This window comes from Tamandua tetradactyla, chromosome 15 (assembly GCF_023851605.1).
Source record: "Tamandua tetradactyla isolate mTamTet1 chromosome 15, mTamTet1.pri, whole genome shotgun sequence".
Lineage (NCBI taxonomy): Eukaryota > Metazoa > Chordata > Mammalia > Pilosa > Myrmecophagidae > Tamandua > Tamandua tetradactyla.
The window spans coordinates 62,685,577-62,710,362 of record NC_135341.1 but is presented as its reverse complement, the minus strand read 5'-3'; the positions used below and the strand labels follow the sequence as shown (position 1 = coordinate 62,710,362).

General features: G+C 40.7%; 1 protein-coding gene across 2 annotated transcripts in view; it reads left to right on the top strand.

The window, feature by feature from the left end:
* Window positions 1-287: 287 nt before the first annotated feature.
* Window positions 288-24,786, top strand: part of RARB (retinoic acid receptor beta) — a 198,110-nt gene continuing 173,611 nt past the window's right edge. Inside the window, exon 1 of one of the 2 annotated variants that reach the window (XM_077129977.1) lies at window positions 288-1,152. In XM_077129977.1, the coding sequence (XP_076986092.1) occupies window positions 996-1,152 (157 nt within the window). In that variant the 5' untranslated portion in view covers window positions 288-995. The remainder of the gene's footprint in view (window positions 1,153-24,786) is intronic. The other variant, XM_077129981.1, reaches the window with a different exon arrangement.

Here is a 24,786-nt window from a genome sequence, read left to right as displayed (position 1 = left end):
GGGGTAGCTGTTCTCTGCTCTACAATTTAGGGCTTGCATCTGCTTTTTCGGGAGTGGAAAAACATAAGTTACAAGGAATCTAACAGACCGAGAGGCGCTTACAGGAATGTAAAGGGTGGGCTGGCGGCGAGGGGGTGGGCGGGAGGCATGCGGGCAAGGGAGGGGTGGGGACACTCGCTTCCAAGCTAAGCCGCTGTCCTTAATAAAAAAAAAGGCGTAAAGGGAGAGAAGTTGGCGCTCGACGTGAGTCCCGAGCCGCGTCCTGGCTCCTCCCCTGGCTCGTTTTAAAAAACACTTCTTGCATTGTTTTTAAGGTGAGAAATGGGAGCGAGCGAGCCGACGTGTGCGCCCGCCGCCTGCGTCTCGGGCTGTCTGCTTTGCAGGGCTGCTGGGAGTTTTTAAGCTCTGTGAGAATCCTGGGAGTTGGTGATGTCAGACTAGTTGGGTCATTTGAAGGTTAGCAGCCCGGGAAGGGTTCACTGAAAGTTCACTCGCATATATTAGGCAATTCAATCTTTCATTCTGTGTGACAGAAGTAGTAGGAAGTGAGCTGTTCAGAGGCAGGAGGGTCTATTCTTTGCCAAAGGGGGGATCAGAATTCCCCCAGCCGAGCTGTTTGAGGACCGGGATGCCGAGGACGCGAGCGATCCGGCCGGGGTTTGTCTGGGCACGGTCGGGGTAGGATCCGGAACGCATTCGGAAGGCTTTTTGCAGGCATTTGCTTGGAAGGAGAACTTGGGATCTTTCTGGGAACCCCCCGCCCCGGCTGGATTGGCCGACCAAGCCTGGAAAATGGTAAATGATCATTTGGATCAATTACAGGCTTTTAGCTGGCTTGTCTGTCATAATTCATGATTCGGGGCTGGGAAAAAGACCAACAGCCTACGTGCCAAAAAAGGGGCAGAGTTTGATGGAGTTGGGTGGACTTTTCTATGCCATTTGCCTCCGCACCTAGAGGATAAGCACTTTTGCAGACATTCGGTGCAGGGGAGATCATGTTTGACTGTATGGATGTTCTGTCAGTGAGTCCTGGGCAAATCCTGGATTTCTACACTGCGAGTCCGTCTTCCTGCATGCTCCAGGAGAAAGCTCTCAAAGCATGCTTCAGTGGATTGACCCAAACCGAGTGGCAGCATCGGCACACTGCTCAATGTAGGTTTATTTTTTTCCCTTCTTATACCAAGAAAAAAAAATTAATTGTCTCTCTTGCATGCAATAAAGACATTGGAAATAAACTGCATCGGTCGCAAGACAAAGGGTTTAATGATTTAATGCTGCAGGGGTGTGATATGCTGGTGTGCATATTGATTCCCTCTGCTGAAAATTTCCTGTTACATGTTTTCTGCCCAAACAACCCCTCACCCGCCCTTGTTCTTCTCCTTACCAGCCTTACATTTTTGTTTTTGTTTTGTTTTGTTACAGTTTTAAAAATAGGCAGGGGTGGGGCGCAAGTAGAGGGTGACCACAGGACTTTGAAACATTCTTCAAGTAGGGCAGTTGGACACAGTGTGCAGTTTTTACTGCACAGTGTGCAGAGGGGAATTTAACTTTGCTGTTCTTTGGCTTCGCTATTAGTTGTATATTTTTACCCCCCGTGTGGATTTCAACAGTCCAAAGTAATTAAAATATGACATCTTCTCTGCAAGAAATTTAGCCTAATTAAGGTGGCTGCTGCTCCTGAAGTTCATAAACCACCAGTTAAAGCAGCTACCTTCAGTGTTTTCCTTACTAAGGAAAGGCAATATTTCTTACCATTGACCCCGCTGCCACCTTTCCAAGTCACTTTGTTGCTCTAAGAAGTTGCTGTTTTGCTAGAAAACTACTGGCAATGAACACCCCTTGGGCTGAGCCATCCATTATTTCCATATCTTGCGATTCAGCCGGGGACCTAGACTTCGGTTGCAGGAAAGGACATCTAAGTGTGGTAGCCCGGTTTTTAAAAAAAATATTGACTGTTTGGTTATCTGATGCTGACAGGGTGCCGAAGCATGCATCTGGTCAACAGTAGTCTGGCCGCAGGCTTGAGAAATGACCAGAAGTCCCAGAAAATCCCACCTTCGAGTGGCTGGAGTTGGAGCCTGCAGGATGCTTCGCTGCCCTGACAGTGATTTAGATAAATGGCTCGGCTATCTATCAAAATGTTTTTAGTACTTTATTTGACAATTCATTGGAGCATTAGCCTGAAAATGACATTTTAAATCTTTGTTTTCAAAGAGGTCAAAGTTTAACTGGAAAAAATTGAGTTTTCCTAATAACTTAGGTGGCTTATCTAAAGAGAAAGAAGAAAAAAAGGAGAGTGGGAACAATGATAAGATTTAAATTGCCCTCTCTGAAACTTTTTCTTTTAAGAATAAAGCCTTGCTTCTTGGGCCAGGAAATCAACAGGTTTGTAGCTGAAAAATCAATAATCTTTTGATGTCAACAGTTAGGCTGTCTGATTTAACATTTCAGAGAGCCAAAAGTAGGGCAAAAAGATTATTGTTTCAGTAGGCATCTTAATCTTTCGCTGCTCCCCAAATGTCTTTTTTTCCTGCTGCCTATTTTCTTTCTGGAGAACTCAAACTGAGTGTTACAAAATAATTTCCCATCCCACTAGCAGATCTTTTAGACTTGTAGCAATTAAAACAGCACGAAGGAGGTCATCTGGAATCCTAGTGAACTGGGTCTCTCTGAAACTTTTTCTTGTGAGAGAAAGTTCTAGTGGAGCATAATTTTTAGCAGAAAGGAAAAAAAATTGCTCAGGATCCTGGCGGAAAGTTAATAAACCTAATAGAACTTTTTTTCCCTAACATGTAGACATTCCCTCTTTTGTAATTAACCCTCCAAACATGCCTATTAAGTCGTAGGAGCTGGGGAAAAAAGCTTTGTTTATTCTTGAACAAGTTAAACAAGGGATTTGCCTTATCTGGGGAGAAAGAGTGGTGAATGTGTCATTTGCCTAGGGCTAGCCGATAAGCAAGAAGTGTTGATAACAGCAAAGTTGAGCTAATCAAAGAACTTGCTTTAGAAAAAGTAAATATAGGCATTTGACAAAGGGATTTCAGAAATTCCAGTGTCTTATTTTTGTAAGCAGGGCAATTAGTGCTTATTGTGGTCAGTTTCAGAAGGGTTTGAATCCCACGTCCAAACTTGAGGTAAAATGAATAAAATGTAAATATTGCTTGTGCTCCTGCAGAGTTGCTTTATCCTCCATAAACCGCGTTATAACTGGCCACTTTAGTTGTTCAAGCGATTAAATTTGTGAACATAATTGAAAGCTTAAAAAAAAAATGCTAACAAATATCTGCCACGCAATGTTTGGTTCAGGTTGGCAAAACTGGTTAAGGCTTTCGAAATAAAAGCACATCAAGGCTACCTTTGAATGAGAAGTACATAAAAGCTACAACCTTTTCCATTTTATTTACTGGAGGTTTTGACGAGAAGCAGATCGGTTTATGCTCTTAGCATAGAGGAAACAGTGGGCAAGGAGAAAAAAAAGTACCAAATTCCTACCAAAACTATTTTCTGCTTTGAGATCCTACTTATTTTTTATGGATGGCGTTGTGTGTGTGTGAAGTAATTAGCGTAAAACCTTTGAACATAGAATACATCAGACGCTTTTCTGAAAGGTGTTAGAATAGTGTCTTTATTTCCTTTTTAATTTTAAAAACAGAAAAATGATATGCCAACCAGCTGCTGGTTCGAGTAGGGCCTATGAATTGCTTGTTATAAAATTTGAAGTCAGGATTAGGGTCCACTAAAGGAATGTGGTATAAATAATACTGATTTAAGACTGCCCCTGGAAGGTATCAAAGTCACCAAGTTTCTATTCAGATGCCTCCTGGATTATCCGGGTTTTAGGACGCTCCAGATGTTTTTGGCATTAATTGCTCAGTGGGTATAAGATAAATGCAAATATTTTATGGGCCTAAAGATAGTTACTTTTGGTGAAATCATGAGTGTGACAACTTCTTGGCCTTTTTCCCTACTCAAACCATCAAAATAAAAAAAGAAAACAGTATTTTCCATTTGAAATAGGATTTTGCCCATTAATGAGAAGAAAGAATCTATTTTAAAAACCCACGGTAGTGTGGCGAACACAGTAGTGTGGCGAACATAGAAAACCCCATTCGCAAAGCCCTGGGACTCAAATTTTAAGTACTAAACGCTATCTAAATCCTCTCCTAGTGAGATATAAATTGGGGTCAAAGTGGCAAAATCAAAGATGCCCTCTGAAAGAGAGACTAAATAAAGACTGACAGTCACCATATGAATTGAATGGGGTTTTGAATAAATATTTCGGTGAAAAAGGCTCAATTGTTTTTCTAAAGTAGGGCATAATTTTCTACTTCTCAGCCACATGACCCCGGTAACTAAAACCATCAGAAAGCAGAGACAGGAAGGGATTTTAGCTCAAACCTCAAAGAGAACGCAGGGCAGTGTTGTTTGAAAACAAGCAGAAGATTACAAAGTTGCCTTACTCTGTAGAAAAAGAGAAATACTAAAATATTGTTGATATCCAGATAAAGTGATATTGTCAGGTAATTATTGATGTGCAGTTTAGAAGAAAAAAAAGATGAGTTTAAATGCTATCGCTTTTTCGAAAATGATGGATTCAGAACAAAACAGTAGAAGAGGTATATATGTTCGTTCACTTAAATTAAAGTTATGGAATTGATTTGGAAACTTTAGTTGTAATCTAATCTTCCATCCCAAATGTAAAGCCATTACATTGAATCAGTCCTTTTTTTTCTTAATAGATAATGACCAGAATGGCAATTTTGATAGGTTAGCTGACCAGAATCAAAGGATTTCTTCTAATTTCTGGCAGCTTCTGACTATATGTTAACCAATCAGTATTGGTACTAACTCCTCCTTAAAGAATAAGAGTAAAGAAAATTCTTCCAGATCTCAGATGCTTAGAATTTACGTTCAACATGTTAAGCCCCCAAGATGACTGAAAAGAAAGAAAACCTTTCTATTTTCTCCTTTATACATTCTACAAACATCATTAAATTATATACCAGAAAGGAAAGGTGTGATGAATTATAAAGATTATAAATTATGCTCTCAAGGAATTTCTAATCTTTATATACAAATCTTTAAAAAAGGTTTAATTTTTTTTAATCAGCAAGTTATTCTCTGGGAGGAAGATGAAGATGTAAAACCAAGAGGCAAAAAAAAACCCCAGCAAAAACCCAAAACAACTATTTCAAGCACCATAGGACTTGCAAATAAAAACAACTAATGAAGCGCTCATTATTAGAGTATCATAAAATATTCTCTAGAGTTTGAGTTAAATGGAAAGGCCAATACATTTATCCCGAAATGACATTTTCATACTTTAAATGGTCTGATATAAATTCAGTTAACTATCAATTAAATAGATTATTTCATAAATGGGAATTTTTGATGAAAATGAATCAGAACTATCTTGGCTAAAAACCTTTTCCAAAAGATATTAGTGTAAAATCTTCCCTTTCAAAATTATGGGGAAGTTATGGCAATTATACATCTTTGATTTTTCTAGAATAACCCGCTTTCAAATATACTGCCACAGTTCCCACATAAATCATTGAAATATGCCAGATATTTCAATATTACGACATCTCCCAGGCTGCCCTTTGAACCCAGGAGTGGCTCCATAAGTCTCTGCTTGGATTCTATGGTCAATATAACTACAGTACTCACAGTTTAATTTTTTCATTATGATTTAAGATTGCCTTGTGTTTTTGGTTCATCTTCTGAATATGAATTCTTCTTGTAGCAAATTTCAGATCTGTAAATAAAAGCCTTCCCCTGCAAAAAGGATGGGACTTTTTTAATTTCAGCACTTGCATGTGTGCAGGGCTGGAGGGGATGGGGAGGAGTGTGTAGAATTAAATTGAATTATGAACAAATCTGTATTAGCTCTTTGCCAGCTTTTTAAAAAGTTGGGAGTTGGGGGTGATGAGGGGAGGAGGGTGCAGTTAACTCAGGTTTCTGATTTATCAGTATCCTGTCTGTAAGTGGCTTGGCCTAAGTAGCTCTTGTTAAATAGGAGATGAGATAACCTACCCCATCTGTAAGATCTAATAACACAATCTCATCAGTCAAATGTTGCCTTGAATTCTCCTCTTTCAATCCCAGCTTCCTTACTTCTTTTAGAAGCATGATTGTCATCCCATCCCACCCCCAACCCCTTTAAAAATGAATGAAAAATAAAGTTGGTAAAGTTCTCTCTCCCTAGGAAGCGGGTAGAGGGTGGGTCTGAAGGCATTTTGTTACTTGTTTTGAGCTTGCAGTGCTCCTTCGCTGGGAATTCAGACAGGCAATGGAACTGCTGACTTGCTTTTTCTCTGGCCGTGCAGGGTGGGGAGCTGAAAGGGGGCCATTCAGTAAGATAAGACTCTGGGCCCCCTGCACGATAAGGCGAGGATAACAGGAACTGACATCAGCCAGGGGACCCAGCCTGGCTAAGCATTTCCTCTGGCTGGGCCATATGGATTCCTGGAGTCTCCAGGGCCCCACAGCAGCTCAGGGAGTGAACCAGCTCAGGGGAGGGGAGACACAAAGGAGATTTCTCTAAACAGAATAAAGAGTAACTTGGGGGTGATGGAGTGATTTTAATAAAAGCGGACTCTGAGATTATAATTGCAATTTTACATTGACATATAATAGGTATTTGTTTCTCAGCTGTCAACAATTTCTTTCCAATGTCTCATAAGACAGTCTATCCAGCAACACTGAATGTTATCCACCCGTGAACCCTGCCAACTGTCTGTGTATAACAAAATGTGAGGGAATTCACATTGTCTAGTTAATCCCTGAAACTCCTATTTACTTTTATAAATGCGAAGTTCCCACCCACATCTGCATCATATGACAACATTGTTAAGGCCATTTCACTTTGCCACCAGTCCTGAAACTGCCTGGTGGTTTTTCCTGTCCTCTTTCAGTATCCTTTGCCTTCTCTCTCTCTCTTTGTTTTTTTTTCACACCATCAAACCAGACGCTTTACTCCTTGCTCTAAAGCATCACTTGGCCCAGTCCTGCCAATCACCTTTTCTCTTAAACTCAGATTGCTTGCCTTGGGATCCATCTCCAATTTGGCTTATGGAGAAGGAGAAAGTGTGCTATTTTATTTTTAAAATGTACATGTTCTCCTCAGTCTACTCCTATCTTTAAGGTAGCTTTTTATTTTGTAAAAAATTGAATGAGGAGTTGCTCTCCGGATTTGATCCAGATTTAGTGGACTGTTTGTTTTTTGTTGTTATTATTAATCAATTAATGTTCTCTGCAGAAACAGATTTTTCCAGATCAGGAAAAAAAAGAGAAAACAGCTGAATTCAAAATAACTGTGGTAGAAATGCGGCAGATAAGACGAGATAAGATGAATGTATCAATTAATTGTGTAAAGAAGGTTTGGATCACATTTATCCCAATTTTTCTCCAATTTCCAGAGCAAATAAAGACGTTTATAATAAATCCTCCTTCTCAAATGTATTAAAGCTTTCATGGCTACGATACCTTTTTCTCGTCATCAAAGTCCATAATTATAAAAAGGCTGATGATCTGAAGGCCATTTCAGCTTCAAAAGATTTTTTAGGGTCTGGTCTGTTGGAAAGCTTGGGGGTATAATTAACTAAAATGGAAATGGAGGCAGGAGAAATTTAGTTCCTGATGTTTTAATTTAGCTCAGTACTGCCATGTGTTATTGGAGAGAATTCTTAAAGGCAAACATAATTATTTCATTATGGTCCTCAGAATGCTTTCATTGGCTTTAATGACAAGAATCTGTATAAAAAGGCATACATTTTAATTAGTCCTTCTTATATTTACATCAGATAAATAACAAATAATTGATGAAAAACAAGTCTTTGGAATGGATGATTTCACATAGTGCGCTGGTTACAGTTTAATGATGAAACATTTCTCTGTTGCTTTGTATTTTAATTATCCAGACATTACAGTAGTGGTGCCGTGGAGTTAAAATACTGTCGTTGCCATTTTATTACGAAAAATCACAATTAATGCCTATGAATCAGAAGCCGAAAAAGGTAGAAGCGCATCTCCGAGGAAGTAAATTGCCAGTTCCATTAATTTTACATTTGTTAGCCCTGAGTTTGATCACTTTTATCTTTTATGCATCTCTTTGGATTAAGGCCATCAGGGGTTTCACATGAATTTTTATGGCTGCATCTTCTGAACACCTTTCTTTCTCTCTTGTGGCGTGTTTTAAAGACTTACATGAAAGTACCTTGCCAAATGTGCATTGGAAATTCCGAGAGACTTTTCCCGTGTTTGAGGCTCGCTTTACCCTTGATTTTATATGAAAACCCATTTCACATGATTCATCCGTTTTGGTGTACAGAACACTAATTGTTATTATTGATTTTAAATTCCGTGACCATTACAAGTAACCCAGATGACTGGCAGATAAAGGGTAATAATCCATGGAGTTCTGGAACTGTTTCATGTTTGTCTGGAGTACTTTATGTGATCAATATTAACTGCCCCATTGAAACTAACTGCTGTATCAAATAACAGTCAATCAAATGAATGTGCTTAGAGATTATTTATTGAAAGCTTTAATTGTTCACTGGGGCCCTGCTTATCAGAGGAAACAATGGTAACTAGAGATGGGATGAACAGGTTGGGATTTGTGGGGAAAGTTGGAGGTTGCAAATGAATACAGCATCCTTCTGTTACTTGGGAAAGTACATGGGTTTCCAGAAACATAGGCTACTAATGGGCAGGAGTTGCAAATACTCTTGGAAAAGTTATTGCATCACCACCTGAAGGCTTCACCAGAGACAAAAGGATAATTATCTTGCCTTGGGATTGGAAACTGAGAAGCTGTCAGTCCATAGGTGTCTTTACTGCTTCTTCTCCCCACATGCATTAATGACCCTCAAGGGTAGCTCTCCACCAATATCTCCTCACACCGCACCCCCCCCCCCCTTCTGGGCCTGACAGACTGAGATAATAGAAATCTCCTGAATTGATACAGGATCAGTCTGTACATCTGCAAAATGGGAAAAAACTGTCTGTGTTGCAGAATTTATAGAAAGGATTGGAGATCATGTCAATTAAGATTCTATTCTTGCCCTGGAAACCAGAAGTTACTAGGAAGGTAGACCTTCTTCTCTGATTTTAGTAAGACAGCTGTGGCTCATATGCCTTTGCTAATAGCGAACAGTGATTTTTTAGCCACTATCTCTTCTCCTCAGTGAAACAGTTTCTCTGTGGCTCATAACTGGCAGTCCTTCCCATTTGTCACAGGCCGGGTGTCCCTGTGGTCTGAAATCAAAGGTATCCATTCACCAAACCCTCGGTTTGGTTTAAATGATTGACTTTTACAAGTGAGTGTTGTCACCTTCAAAGCTGTCATGATACAGTTTGCCCAGAGATGCTGTCATTGGTGCAGTACGTGTTTTAGAGCTCACTGATGGGTTCTATCCTGCAGCATTGCAGTCAATCAATAGCCCTTGGGTGTCTGCCATGGTTCCGGCTCTTTGATGTGTTCTGTGGGAGACACCAAGAAGAGTCCGGCTCTCTCCCTGCTCCCTGCACCCACAGTCTAATGGGAGCAACTAGTGTGCACAAGTCATTAGGCTAGCCCTAACCCTAATCCTCCCGACACAAACACAGAAGTCTCATTAGGACTTTGAACTTGAGTCTGATGATGGAAAGAAATTTAAATAAATTAATTTAAAAAATGCTGAGAACAACACTGTTGTATAAGATGATGATGCAAGTAAGTTTTACATTTTTGTCGCAGTGGATCAGGCATGACATTTTTCTCTGGAACCTCCAAAAGTAGCTCACAAAGAAGAGTTTTAAACTTGTCTTGAGCAATGAAATAAGTGCAATCTTCCAGATTTGCTTCTTGAAGAGTCTTGTGGATATTTCTGGAGTGCTTGCTAATTAATCATATTCTTTGGGGGTTTGGTCTGATTAGATAAGATTTTTAAAAATTATTTATTACTCGATGGTTGTGTCTGTGATTTATGGCTGTCTAACAAAGGATCCCAAGATGGTGAAGTGCAATACAGTGGAATAGTGGGGTACAGTGCAGGCTGACGTGAGAAGCCCCTTGTCCTGTACTTGAGCTCCAAGTAAAATGGATCTGCTATGTTTACCATGCAAGCTTATCATAGGCTTAAATAAGGGGGTGCCTTTTAAGAACCTGACACATAACACTCAGTAAATAGATGTTTTCCTAATACTTTTTTCTGAAAATATTCTAAATATAGAAAAAATGAAAGAATTTGACAATGAACACTTGGAAACTAACTACCATGTGTACCATTAAAGTCATCAGATTTGTTCCTCTGTTTCCATCCTTCTCTCCTTGTATGTGTTTTGGTTTTGGTTTTATCAATTGGGTTCTCTTATTAGACTGAGAAATCTCTGGGTTCAGTTATAGTGTTTTATCTGTTTTCCCAGTAGTAAAGTACTTGCTTAGCACTCAATAAACCATGGTTGAACCATGCATATGATCAAGTGAAGTACCCCTTCATATACTCAGTATTAGTACTCTCCAGTACTGCAACAATGCATCGTTGCTGCAGCGATGGAAATGACCTATAAGTCTCTGCTGTCCAGGCCAGTACTGCTAGCCACATGTGGCTTTTAAGCACTTGAAGTGTGGCTAATACATCTGAGGAACTGACTTTTTAATTTTATTTAATGTTAATTAATTTAACTTTCAAGAGCTACATGTGGCTAATAGCCACTGCATTTGGACAATGTAGCTCAAAATGCTTCTACTATAATTATTTTTCTCAATATTTGTTCATTCTCTTCACCTCCCTTTTCCCTGTAGTCTTTACTCTTTTTTCCTAACACTATTCATGAGCTCTAATTATCCTTTATATGTAGACAGTAAAATAGATTACAGGAAAAGATACACAGAATACCGTAAGGTGGTGATTTCAATCATTGTCTAACTCATTTTCCTTTTGGATAGAACCGTTTTTCCTGGGGCCTGGCAAATATTTTGCACTTTGCTAACACTTACTTTGCAGAGCTAAGGCAGGATTTTCACAGAATCCCATTGGGTTGGACTTAAATGACGTTCCTGTTGTATCATGGTAGCAACAGATTTCTACTTCTGTGTTCCACACCTACTTGGTTTTCACATGGACACAGTGTCTTCCAATATTCTCACACTTCTTTCAGTTTAGTTTTACCATCTTTTTGACAAACTTCAGGGAGGCAGAGAAGAACAGGCCACGCTCCATGGAAACCTCAGTTTGTGTTCTGGGAAATGCCTGCTCTCTCTCCCAGGAATGCCCTCTCCCACTCACAGGTCTGTGCTCTGCTTTGTAACCCAGTTCCTGGCACACAGTAGATCCTAAGGAGATGTGTTGAGTTTTGACGTTAAAACGGAGAGTATCTCAAGTACTCTGCTGTGACTTATTTATAGATTTTCAGGTCACTCGAAGCACCTGAAATAAACTTAAGGAGCCTATCAAAAACTTCTGGAGATTCAAGTTATTATGACAAGCCCTTATAAATGTGTTTATAAGGAAAACTAGTGAAAATATTATGAGAATGGAATCTTTCCCTGGGCTTCTGGCGCTCCCCTTGGTATCATGGGAATAGATTTTCTGACATTATTTCCTGTTAACCAGGACATCACCACTCCTTGTTTTTGTCCATCCCTAGAACTGTTGTGAAGAGAAAAAATAAAAATAAAATCAAAACAACATCCAAATTTTGAACCTAGGCTTGCTTTTTTTTTTTTTTTACACTGAATGGCTTCAAGTTATGACTGATTTCTATGAAAACAAAACAAATCACCAACATAATTAATATGTATTAAGTGCATCTTAAGTACCAAATACTTAAAACACTTTGTGTTCTTATCCTCAGAGCATCCTAGAGAGGCACTGTTATTACCTCCATTTTACAGTTGAGGATTATATCTGGGTGGAATTTTTCAGTTGCTCTTGCAACCTATCCCAAATCATAGTTAGCAAGAGAAAGTGAGTCACAAGTTCCCAACTCAGCTTTGCATAATGTTTGTTTTCTCCTCGCTGCCAACTATACAAAGTAAACTCTTATTTTCTTTGTAGAAAGGGGTGATGGAAAAGGTTGGAAGCTTTAGAACCCACAGAATAATAAGAGGTTTTCCAAGTGAAAGCTGGAGACAATACATTTTTAATAAAATGGGCAGTTACTCTAATTGCTGGGCCCCTACTGTTCAATTCCTTTTTATGTCCTAATTCATTAAATTATGTGCACACACAGACTTATTATTTACAGATGTATGCACTTTTAACTGGCTCATATGAAACAGATGTTTCACGAAAGGTAACAGAGAGCGGCTGATGTAAACCCTCCTTTAGTGGGTATCAAGTGAGTATTATGGCCCATTACCTGCAGGTCGTTGCTATTATTTTGAGTTGCAATGTCCAGTATGGGGAAGAGAATTCAATCTGTCCCCTGGAGGAACAAATAAAAATACAACAACCCTATAAGCAGACATCTGCATCTCAAAATAAAAGAGAGCGTGCACAGGTGATAGGCAGGTGGTGTTCACACGTGGGCTCAAATGGATGTGAGTGAGCTTTAGAAGCAATTCTAGAGAAAAAAAGAATCATTGCATTGCAGTCGACCTTTTTATTTTTTAAGAGCCTTATTCCATGATATTTTAATTGGTGTAGTCTTTGAATTTGCAGCTAAGCAATTAATTATCATCCTCCTTTTTAATCTACGCTTTTCTAATTCATTATTTTTGGATGGAATTTTTCAGTTGCTCTTGTAGCTAGCAGGAATGTATGCATAGTTTAGGACAGTGAATGTGATATCAAATAACTATTACATTCTGAAGGGTATAAAAAAGATGGGCCCTTTCACAGGCTCTTGATGACACTACAATAAAAAGTCTTCTATTAGTAATGCATATAGGTTAATTTTGGTTATCTATTGCTATGTAAGAGTCCAACCCAAAACTTTGTGGCTTAAAACACCAATGAATTATTAATTATTACTATTAACTTGAATTTATTAGTCAAGGTTCTGCCTCACTTGGGGGTCTTTCATGTGACGGTAGATAGGAGGCTGTGGGGCTGGGGCCATCTGAAGTCTTGATGCAAGGCTGGATGTCCAAGACGACTTCTCTATTTATATGTCCAATACCTCAGTTAAGATTGCCAGAGCCTTGGGAGGCTGCCTGAGCATCTTTCTCTCCACATAGCCTTCTCTCTTAGCTCCAGCTTCCTTCCAGGATGGTGATCTCCAGTTAATTGCACTCCTTACATGGCAGCTGACTTTCCCTAGAATAAGCATCCCAAGAAACCCAGGAGGCTATTTATGACTTAGCCTCAGATGGCTCTATTCTTGTCACATTCCCCTGGTCAAAAGCAAATCACAGAAGCAACCCAGGTTCAAGGGTAGGGTCCTATGTGGTATGGCATATTTGGAAGGTGTGGTTCATTGAGCAGACTGGTTTCTGCTCACTAACTAGAAATAAATCCCAATCTCTTTTTCCAACAAGGTAACATGGCCTAATAATAGCAATCAAGACCAATTCATTCACCACATTGCCACAGGTGATGTGGCATATGCCAGTGGACAATTATTTCCATGCTTCTTCAGAATATTGGGGGGCAATAATAATCACTCCTCAGAGTCTGCACTGAAATTGATTGTTGATGTATTGTCAGGAGTTCTCTAAACAACAAAAAAATTGCAGGAAAAGGATGGCTGAAACTGTGTCAGTTTTGCTCACTGAATGCTGGAAACAGTTACAACTGAAATAGAAAATGGAACATGAAATATTAAGTGGCATATCAGGTTTACTGCATATATGACCATGAGAGTGCATTTTATTTTGTCTTATGGAGCTCTAAAAAATCCATGTAATGGATTAAGGTATTAAAACTCCCATATTCTTCCTGGCTCTAAGCCAGAGAAGAAAGGCATGATAAATAATCCCAATAGAGAGAATATGTAGGAAGGGATTTTAAAGTGTATTTATGATAGACATATTGACCACTCTAACTAATAAAAATGTATACATGGAAGCTTGGAAGAAAATGTGTAGTCCTTACAGTACCCTATAGTGTCGGTGTCTTTAAAAGATTTCTCACATCTCTGTGAAATATGGACATCATACTCTGTATCTACTCTGGAAGCAAGGAAAAGACCCCAGATTTTGTAATAATGTGCATTTACTATAAAGGGGGGCACTTCAATTCCTTTATCTCAAAGCCTGGGTCAGCAAACTGGGCCAAATCTGGCCTGTGGTCCATTTTTTGTTAATAAAGTTTTATTGGAAATAGCCACACTCATTCATTTACATCTTGTTTATGGCTGCTTTCCCCCTACAAAGGCAGAGTTAAGTAGCTGTGATAGAGACCATATGGCCCAAAAATACGGCCCTGGAAGGGCCCTAAAATATGTACTATCTGACCTTGCACAGGAAATGTTTACTGACCCAGACTTAAAACATTAAAAAATTAATAGGACTATTTAAAATAGAAATGAGGGCCTTCTTTTTCATCTGTAACAATTTTATATCTGGATTCAGGAGGCCAATTGTGGCTAGAGCCATTTTCTAACCATGTGACCTTGGTCAAGTCATTTAACTTCTCTAAGCTTCAGTTTCCTGATGGGAATCCTAGGGATTAAGATGCTGGTAATGATAATGTCTCCTGCTTTACTTCGCACTTTTGTCACCAAGAAGCAAGTAGGGTGCTGTGAGTGCAAACACACTTCAAATCACCCGCCACCATTTAATGTGTGTTGCTGGTAGATTCTGCTGAATTGGCAGACATTATCATCATTTGATACCACATATAAAGAAAGATTTCTATGGAGAGTTCATTCTTTTCACTCATTGATTTTTTTTTTCCAGCCAACATTTATTAAGCTCCTGCTTTGTCCCAGCACACTCTAAAGCCCTGGTTATTTAAAGGCAAGGTTGGTAATTTGACACATCTTGAAAGCCCCAGGCACCCATTATATCCTTCCTCTCGCTTGGACCATTTTTGCTGTCTTGTATTTTTAGGTGTCTATGCGCGTGGGCAGAGAACAGTGTCTTCTTACTTCTTTATAGCCCAGCATTTAGCACAGCGCCTGGCCCCTGCTAGGCACTCGGTAAATATTTGTCATCAACTGGCTGGTGTATACTGATCATAATTGCCCTGTACTGCCAACCTCCAGCCCCCCACTTACACAGCCATCTGAAAGTTTGGGACTTTGGGTTTTGAACAGCTATCCAGGGCTCTCAAATGAGAGAGGTATTTAAAGAAGCTGGTTCTTAGGTGCTGGGCAGAATGATATGGGGCTGCGTCAGGAAAACACAGGGGGAGAGGGCAGTGGCAGTGCTTCAGATGTAGTGCCTTTGAGGCTGGGAAGGAAGGGGTAAGATGACAGAGTATAACTTAGAGGAAAAGCTGACAAGACTTGCTTTAACTTGTAGGGAATCTCTTAGGTATGTCAGGAGGGAAATCTATTTTGAGAGGGAAGATAAGAAAGTTATATATTAGGCTATTTTCTCCATAAATGAAGGACTCGTATGGAAGAACGAGCAGAGAAAACTTCCAAATGGGAGTAAAGGTCAGCAAATCAAGCCATGAGACTGATGGTAGGAAAAAAAAACAAATGGGAAGGTGAATAACTCTGAGTTCATCAGCACAAGGATGAGCGTTTATATGGTAATTATAACTGTGCTCCTATAAGCGACTATGCACCAGGAGCTGCCCCAAGTGCTTTATGCTGATTTATCATTTAATATACACAGTGGTCCAACGAGAGAGCTACTATTATTTTTCAGAAGCAGAAATTGAGGCTCAGAGAGGTTAAGTAATTTGCCCGAAGTCTTAAAGCAGGCCGGGTAATTCCACAGTTTGTGCCACACACCTCAAGCAACTGGTCTGTAGAGGTGGCCAAGTTCCCTGAAGGAGGGACTATCCAAAAAAGACCTTAGCCTTGGAAATTGCCCACAGATGGGAGGTTGGTAGAAATTTCTTTGAATGATTTTTTTCATATTTTCCTTAACAATATTTTTTTAAAGAAATCAAACAAAAGCAATTTGAAACTACACTCAAGACATTGAGAAATCACTGATATGAAGGGAAAAAATATCAACCACAATGTTATGGTATTTCTATCATCTGAACAACTCCATATAGAAATTTAAGAATCTTTTCAAATAAAATGTCACCAGTTGTCTCCTTGAACTGTTTTATGCTCAGCCCCAGCAATAACAAAATCCTCATACCCATCAACTGAAAGGTGCAGTGAGTATGTTGACTGTTTTCCTGATTCCGGGCTCTTTCTGCCCACCTCAGACCTCTTGGGAAGAGAGTAATTCAGCTCCTCATTTGGAGCAGTCCTGTTCTGTAGGCAGTGACAGAAGAGCTACTGCACAACTCCACAATTCCGCATATTGGTTTCATTCTTGTGCCAAGTAAACTTTGGTGAAGGGGGTGTATGTGGCCCACTGGTGTGGGACAGAGAACCGGTTTAGGGGGTGGGGGCCCTGAGTCCGCCTCCGCCCCCCTCCTCCTGGCCCGGCAGCGCTCCGAGGCTGAACGTTGTGCAGGCAGCATCCGGCCGGAGTGGCTGCTCCCATCAGTGCTCACTCACACGCCCTTGGGCCACCGCCAAGGGTCTTTGGAGCCCTGGTCTTAGCTGCTGCCATTCTCCCTGCTGGGCTCGGTTTCTCAGCAGGAAAGATGCAGGGGCGGGGGTGAGTGGGTGTGTCTGTGTGTGCCGTCTAAATCCTATGTTTACTCTGGGGGACTTTCCTACTTTATTGCTCTGACTGGAAATTAAAAGGGACCTTATTTCAGTTCTTTTTAATTTTCCAGTTTCACTTTGGTCCTCATGCTGGGATGACTCTGTGTGTCTGTCTTGCTGTTGTCTGACTTAGACAAACTCTATATACTCTGAAATTTGTTGCCAAGGAGAGCCACTTGCCCAAGAAGTTTTAGGCCTTCTTAGGAGATGTCATTGTCTTCTCTCAACATCTGGGGCTGACCCGTTCTCTTGAACGGAGGAACATTTGCATGCAAATCCCTGCTCATTATTTAGCAACTGTATGAGCCTTGGGCACGCTACTTAACCCTGGGCCTCCTTTTTCTCACTTCAAAAAGAGGGATATTTAAAACTAGTTATGGGGGTGGGGTTGGGATTGGGGGTGCAAGTGCAAGAGTAGTTCGGTGGTATAGTTCTTGCCTGCCATGTGGGAGACCCAAGTTCGATTCCCAGTCTATGCACTTCCCAAAAAACAAACAATCAAAAACTCAACAAATGGTGCTGCAATAACGGGATACTGACATGGAAAAATAATGAAATGTGACCCCACCATACAGCATACCAAAAAAAAAAAATTCCAAACCCTAAACAAAAAACTAGTTATCTCATAGACTCATAATGGGGTTGAAGTGAATTAATATATATAAAATGCTTAGAGGCTAGTACATAATACATGCTTAATAAGTGCTAGGTTTTAGTATTGTAATGTTATTATTTGACTAGACATTAGAGAAATACTTCTGCCATCTTCTATGGTAACGTGTTAGTCACATTATAAAGATATCCAGTTACCCACCTTTCCCAAAATACTCTAATAATAAAATGTTAGCTATTACTTTTATATATTTTTATACAGTTTTGAGATTTCCAAAGCATAAACTCTGCGATGTAGTCAGCAAGTTTTCCATCTCCAGTTTTCAGGATAGGAAACTAAAGATCGGGATAATTAAGTGATTACTAGCCAAAGGCAGATTTAAACTGAATTTATGCATTCTGACCTCTAGGAGTGCAGTTTCCAGTTCTCCAAAGCTACAGGAAATTATCTTCTTTGACGCCCCCATTCCTTTGTCCCAGAGTCTCCCTAGAAGTAGCAGCATACGGTAGATCTGGGTTTCTCAACCTGAGCATTTTCTAACTTGGGATGGATAATTCTATGTTATGGGAGCTATTCTGTGCACTGTGGGATGTTTAGCAGCATCCCTGGCCTCCACCCAGTATACACCAGTAGCACCTTCCCCCCTCTGGTTAACTGTGATAACCCAAATGTTTTCAGACATTGCCAGATGTTCCTTGGAGGCAACACTGTTGCTGGTTAAGAACCTCAGTTTTGGATCATGGGAGATGGAAGGGGCTGCCATTTATTGAGCACTTACTGCATGCCAGGCATGTTGCCAACACTGTCTCCCTTTCACCAACAGGAATTTTAGGATTACCCCCATTTTCAGGAAGGAGACCCCGAGGCGCAAAGAAGTAAAACTCTTTGGGCGTCTATGTCCACCTGGCAGCAAAGCCCATGCACTTCCCATCAGGTCCTACATGCAATTTTATGCAGGTTCATGGCATTTTATTTCTTTCTGTAACCAAGAAAATTCACACAGTGAGAATTAAGTTCCTTTCAAAGTTATTTTGAGGCAGCTAACATGAATCTATAACTGCAAAAGCAAACAAAACCACACCCCAAATAAAAAAACTTCTTTGCAACAACTTGTAACCATGTAAACAGAGGATTATTTTGTTGCCTGAGAAGGTTTTTCCTAAATTCTGATATAATCTGCACATGAACTTTCTCAGATTTCAGAGGAGTGGCAAAGGTCCCATGTGTAAAAGCATAATTTCCTTAAATATTCCAAAAAGAATTGCCCCATCACTTTTCTGAAAGGGTGGTACCAACATGGTTTTCAAATATATTTATAGTACATAAGCAAAAATTACATGTCTAAAATGGTATACATTTTAATGGTGCTGTTTTAATCCACTCGGTGTACAGGAAATTTGAACAGATAAAAGAACACCTTTTATTAGAGTGGTTATTGTTGTTTTTTTTTTTTTAATTGTGGGACTCCTAATTAGAAACAGAGTATGGGACTGAATCGTACAGTGTTGAGATAAATTCTTCAGGGGACCTTAATATTTTAATGCAATTAGCTTCATCTACACATGACTCCGGAGACCCGTTCCAACATTTGTTCACTTAATGCAGTTCCGTTTCTGATGCTTCATGGTTCAGATCATTAATAAGTAGTTAGATATGTCGGCCTGCTAAGTGATTTTAAGGGAGGATTTATTTGAACGCTGTCATAAGCTATCTTAGTATGTCCTAGAAAATAGTGATATAAAGCATCCTTTGCTAATAACGTCACACGAAACAACCTATGAGATAATTTTGGAGTATGTTCCTTGAAGCAAGAAAGCATATTATAAAAATGAAATGTAGGTGTTGAACGTGTCACGGTCCCTTATGAAAATATGACAGCACTTCCCATGGTAAAGTCAGCCCCAGGAATAATTTCTATTGCTGGCCCTGAGCCCAGGCTGGTGTAGCTAAACTACAGAGTGATTAGTGGGTCCGGAGCCTGTTTCTCTCTCTTTTTCCCCACTCTCTTGTTTAAGGCCCAAACTGTCTTGTCAAATGTAAGCTTCTCTTGAATAAAATCATTGTTTACAAAATTATAACCATGATTTTTTTTTTTAAAAAAAGAGAGGCACACAATCCTGCAGTTCTCAGACTTGAATGAATAGGTCTGATCAGACCACACTCAATGACTTTTCTTTCCAAGGAAATAAATGAGGAAGACAGAAAATGAAAAGCTAAAAAGCAGAGCGTTTTAGTGAAATAATAGTAGTTATATTTTAAACCATTTGAACTCTTCTTTTGTCAAGGCTGAAAGCATGGTTGTGTTTTTAAATTTCCTAATTCTAAGGTGTAGAAATTTCCCCCTCCCTCTCATGGATTTAGGAAGAACGAAATGAGTTGATGAGTCAAACACGCAGCCCACTGCTTGGCAAGTAGTAAGTGCGCAGTGTATACAGTAGATACTACTAGTTCAGGCTGTTCCAGCACAGCTTTGAACCCACTGCCAACTCAAATCTGCTAAAGTTTCATGGGAGAGAATGAAGACTTCTGGTTTGTGGTGAGCACAAACACGCACAGCCTGAAGATCATAGAGCATTAAGTACTCAATTAAGGCGGGATATTTAGTAAGGACCCGTGGAAAGGGAAGCTGACAGAGTCCACTGCCAAATTAACTGAAATTGATTCCGGGGAGGTTGGGACAATAACAATTCATTTTTATGTCAGTACGCATCAAACCTTAAAGTGCTTGGGAATCATTGGGGGATTTGGTTAATATTCTGAGCCAGCACTTTTCCCAAGTTCCCAGGTGATGCTGACCCAGCTAGTCCACTGCCCTTTGGGAAGCAAAAGTTTAGATCCGTGGTCCTCAAACTTGATCATGCCTCAGGGTCCTGGGGGACTCCTAACAACACAGAATCTTGGCTTCCATCCCCAGAGATTCAGTTATTCTGGAGTGTGGCCTGAGAGTCTGGATTTCTCCTAAGTTCCCACGTGGAGCTCATGCTACTGATCTAAGGGCTGGGTCGCACGTGGAGAAGCAGGCTTTATTTAAGAACCCCAAAGTCAGCCTGCCCCCCCCCCCCCCCCCCCCCCCGTTCCTCCTTTTGTTCCCCGCCCGTGTCCTGCACCTGCTGGATGTGTGGTCAGAGTAGCAGGGATTCTCATAACCCAGCTCCGCCCTCGGCCAGGATCCCGGGTGACCCGGGCAAGCACACACTCCTTCAGGGTCACGGGCGGGTTACTGAGTCAAGACTGCCAAAGCGCCACGGTGATGTTTTCCTTCGCCGCCCCGTCCCCCTCCCCTGCCTGCCCCAAACCCGGGGCTGAGCTCTGAGCAGCTCAATAATAATAACAAAGCCAGCAGCCGAGTGAGGCAGCTCCATTTCAAGGCAGAGTTTTTCCCGTTTAGCAATTACCTGATTTCAGAATGCGATTCACAGGTTTGCAAAACCCGCGTGTGCAAACAAACCGCCTTTCCGGAAAGATAGATAATTAAAAGCAGGCCCCCATCACGCAGAAGCGACATGAAAATTAAATGAGCGACAGTATTACGGAGTTGACTCCCCTCCCCCGCCCCCCACTCAAACGTTTCGAGGCATGTAAATTACATTTTAATAAAATGTCTACACTGGCTTTCGCATGCGCACGCGCAAGCAGCGGAGAATCTGGTTCTAATTACTTGTACTTTAGTTGAACTTTGGCGTTTCCTTTGACTTTCCTCCTAATGTATGTGAGCTGTGGGCCTTGCAATCCTGCAGTGAATCCACAGAAAAAAGAGGGGGGGAAATCCAGACCGGCTTTCTTTGGTGCCAATAAAAATGAAGCCCAACTGAATGTTTTGACGAAATGCAACACTTTGCTATTCCCCCTTAATTAGCAGAAATTACTCCCTCCCACCGGGGACCCGGAGCTCTGGGCTCAAAATTCCCCCGAGGCCATGCAGGAAATGCCTTTTGCTTTACAGCTCCTTTTTCTTTTAAGGCTCAGTTGCCCAGAGAGTACATTAAAATACTGTCTTAATCATCGAAGGTTCTAGTAAACGGACAGGGCTTTCATAATGCATGATTCCTGCCCTCCTCTAATCAGGCCCAACATAAAATCCTGGAATCTGTCAACATGTTTTAGCCAGCAGTAAATTAGCTCCCACAAAGGGAAAAAGTATACCGGGCCCACTCGCTCTTAAAAATGTTATCTGCTACTTAATCTAACCTTTAGAAAAATGCCAAGCATGTTAGGAATTGTGAAGGGAGCTATTGTTGGAGATTTTCTGTGTGTTTAAATGACACTCAGGTGTGTTGTAACAACAAGGACATTTATACTGTGTTTTCTCAGGTGAGTTAAATTCTTAAGTGTCAATTCCTTAAAACAGGCAGCAGCCTTAATATTTCTATTTTTCCTTTTTTGGGGGGGGGTGGGGGTGGGGGAGGAAAATCAACCCCCAGGATTGTGGCAATACTTAAAACTGTGTCAGGGCGAGCACTGGTATTCTATTTTGTACCGTCCAAATCTGTGAAGATTTTGTTTTGCTTTGATTTTGTTTTTATTTTGTCTGCAAACAACCTCTGAGTTTGAAGTCACTTAGGGCAGGGCTACTCAGATGCGGTCTGAGGACGGGTGAGGTTGGTGAACTGCTGCTTGCCAGTCCACAGAAATAAGTGCAGAAATTGAGAGCAAGTGTTCAGGAATATTGCTAGCAATTTGCCCGAGTAATCTGTGCCTGTCAAATCTAATTTTAAAAAGAAGTTGGAGCTCGTGTTTTGGATATCTCAGTTTTTCCTTTACTCCTTTTAATCTAGAGATTCATTTTTATTGAATTTGATCAGTCATGAGAGGTAAGAAAAAAGAAAAAAAGAAGTGCTGCTTTGCCATAGAGTCCGGAAATTTATACATACGTACACACAACGGTTCCAGGGCGATTGAAAGGCAGAGTCCCTGGCTAATTTGCCTACGAAGAAGATGTTTCTTACTTTATTTTACTGTCATAGTCAATCTTTACGTCGTGGGGATGGAGAGGTTTAAAATGTGAGCTAGGAGCTTTCATGCGTACAGCTCTGGTCCCTCTTGTTTTTCTTAAGGTTCAGCATCTTCTGTGGCAGGTGCCCAGCCGAGAGCAGCCCTCGGAGCCTCTCCGGTGCTGACGCTGCTCTGGGCAGGGAACCACAGCGCCCAGCATCCATCTCGCTGGAGTAACAGAAGTTTCTCTGACTCGGCCATTCCCTGACAAAGCAAGGCAGCCCATCTGGTTGGCAGTCTGGATACCACATTGGAGGCTGTTGCTGGGTGGGGGATGTAATAACCAAACCAAACTGAAAGAGTCAATAAGTAAGCAAAAGAAATAAAAGTAGGAGGCTTAAAGCAGATCTGAATTATTCCTCAAAACCTGCTTCCCCAAACTGAAATCGCACCAGGATGACGGGAATGCGGTTGTTTTATTGAATGACACAAGCCTCTTTTCCCCTTGGGAAGTAAAAAAACTGCTTTTTTGGCCTGCCTGAGATCGCTGAATGAGCTAATACAGAACGCATTGTCTGCTGAGCCCGCAGAGTTTTCAGGCAAAATTTTATCATTCCGTAGCCAGATTGTGCTTGCCTGGAATAAGGAACAAAATGTTTGAGGCATCTCAAGGGCATTTGATGAATCTAACTCTAATTTAAAGGGTCTAATAGATTATTGATTAAAAAACAGGATGACAGTGAACAAATTGATGACCAAACACTCTGTATCTACCTTAAATACCATAAGTGACCAGAGAAAAGGAAACCATGGGCTTCCCCCTTCCCTTTTTCCCTACTGCTCCGATTAGGGGGAAGGGCAAAAGGAGGAGGGGCTTTAATAAACTTTGCCAAAGACGATAAGAATATTTTTGCAACATTATGAAAAAGGCAAGAGATTGCATTAAGTCCAAGTCTGCTTTAGATGGCACATCCTGGTTGTAATTCTAGAACTCCTCCAGTGTGTTTGCTTGAGACTGACTTTGGTGATCAGGCTATAACCCTGAGATTTTCTTTTCTTTCTTTTTTTTCCCCCTTGCAATATTCTGTGTTCAAGGCCACATAAAGGAAATAAACGACTATAGAATATCAATATATTGATGGTGACATTTGATTATATAATCAAATACTTAATTTTTCACTGTCAGAGAGAAACTTTTTCTGAAGGTGATTATTTCTTGTCATCCATAAGACTTTTCTGTTTATGTCTGTGTGATATTCATTTATCGCATTGGTAGGATTCAAATTACAAACCAAAATAGAAGAGCCAATTCCTCCTTCAAAACACAGTCAAGTCACCTCCCCAGGAAGGCATCCTTTGATTCCTCCCAGGCCAAATAAGAGCCGTAGTCTCTCTTTCATTGTATCGGTGGTCCTAAATGCAGCAATTCGGATTCACCTGGGAGTATTTTTTAAAAGCAGGGATGCCTGGCTTCCAGCCCCACACATTCTGACACACGGGTCTGGTGGGGTGCAACCTGTGCCTCAGGAGGTTTAAAAGCTCCCCAGATGATCCTAATGTACAGCTACATTTGGGAACCACTGTAAGAATCGCATCTATTGGTTTATTCCCTATTAGGCCAAACTAATTAAGGCAAAGGGGCTGTTGGGTGCAGTGTCCACAAGACATAACGCAGTGCTTGGCGTATTGAAGGCACTCAGGGCAATACACGATTGAACACATGAACAGCCCGAGAATCCTTTGTGCCAACATGGGGAAGTTCATAGCATTACTGGTGACGTCACCGTGGCATTAATAGAAGTCCAGGGCCCCACTACTGATTGTTTGTATTTAGGACATTTTCCATTCATGACAACTTCAGGGAGCATTCTTTTGTTACAAATGACTCTCATCCTTAGGAAAAGACTTTTACCAACCTTGGGCTAATAATGTGGGTGTTTTGAGCTCCTATAAGGCCTTTGCTTTTTTGTATCATCCCCCAAGTTCCTTGGATATTATACTGTCTAAAATTTTGTTTCTTTTCTTTAGGAAGATGAAGTACTGGGCTCCTTTTCACTACATGTATTTGACGTGGCATATTTATGGAAATTACCATTCACTTTTGAAATGCGGGCCATAGCTTTGACAGCTGAATCCAGCCCTAACATAATTCTATTTACAGCTTTCTTAGACACGCCAGATTAGCTGTTCTGCACCAGAAAGGAGAACATTGAAGTACACACACACACCCCTGCTTGTTGCTTCTCTGAAGAACACAGGACTGGAATGATATTGGCACATAAAACCAATCCCACAACTTTTGTGGGCATATAGGGACAGGCTCACTTACGTTGATATTAGGAGTGTAAATTAGCACGGTCTTTCCAGAAGTCAGGTTGAATTAAAAATTAACCCCCTGCCCCCAATATTTAAATAACCAAACCCTTTGAACTAATAAGTATACTTCTGAGAATTTATCCTGAGGAAATAGAAATGTGCTGAGATTAGCTACAAACTTGTTCATCTGGAATGTTATGCAAGAA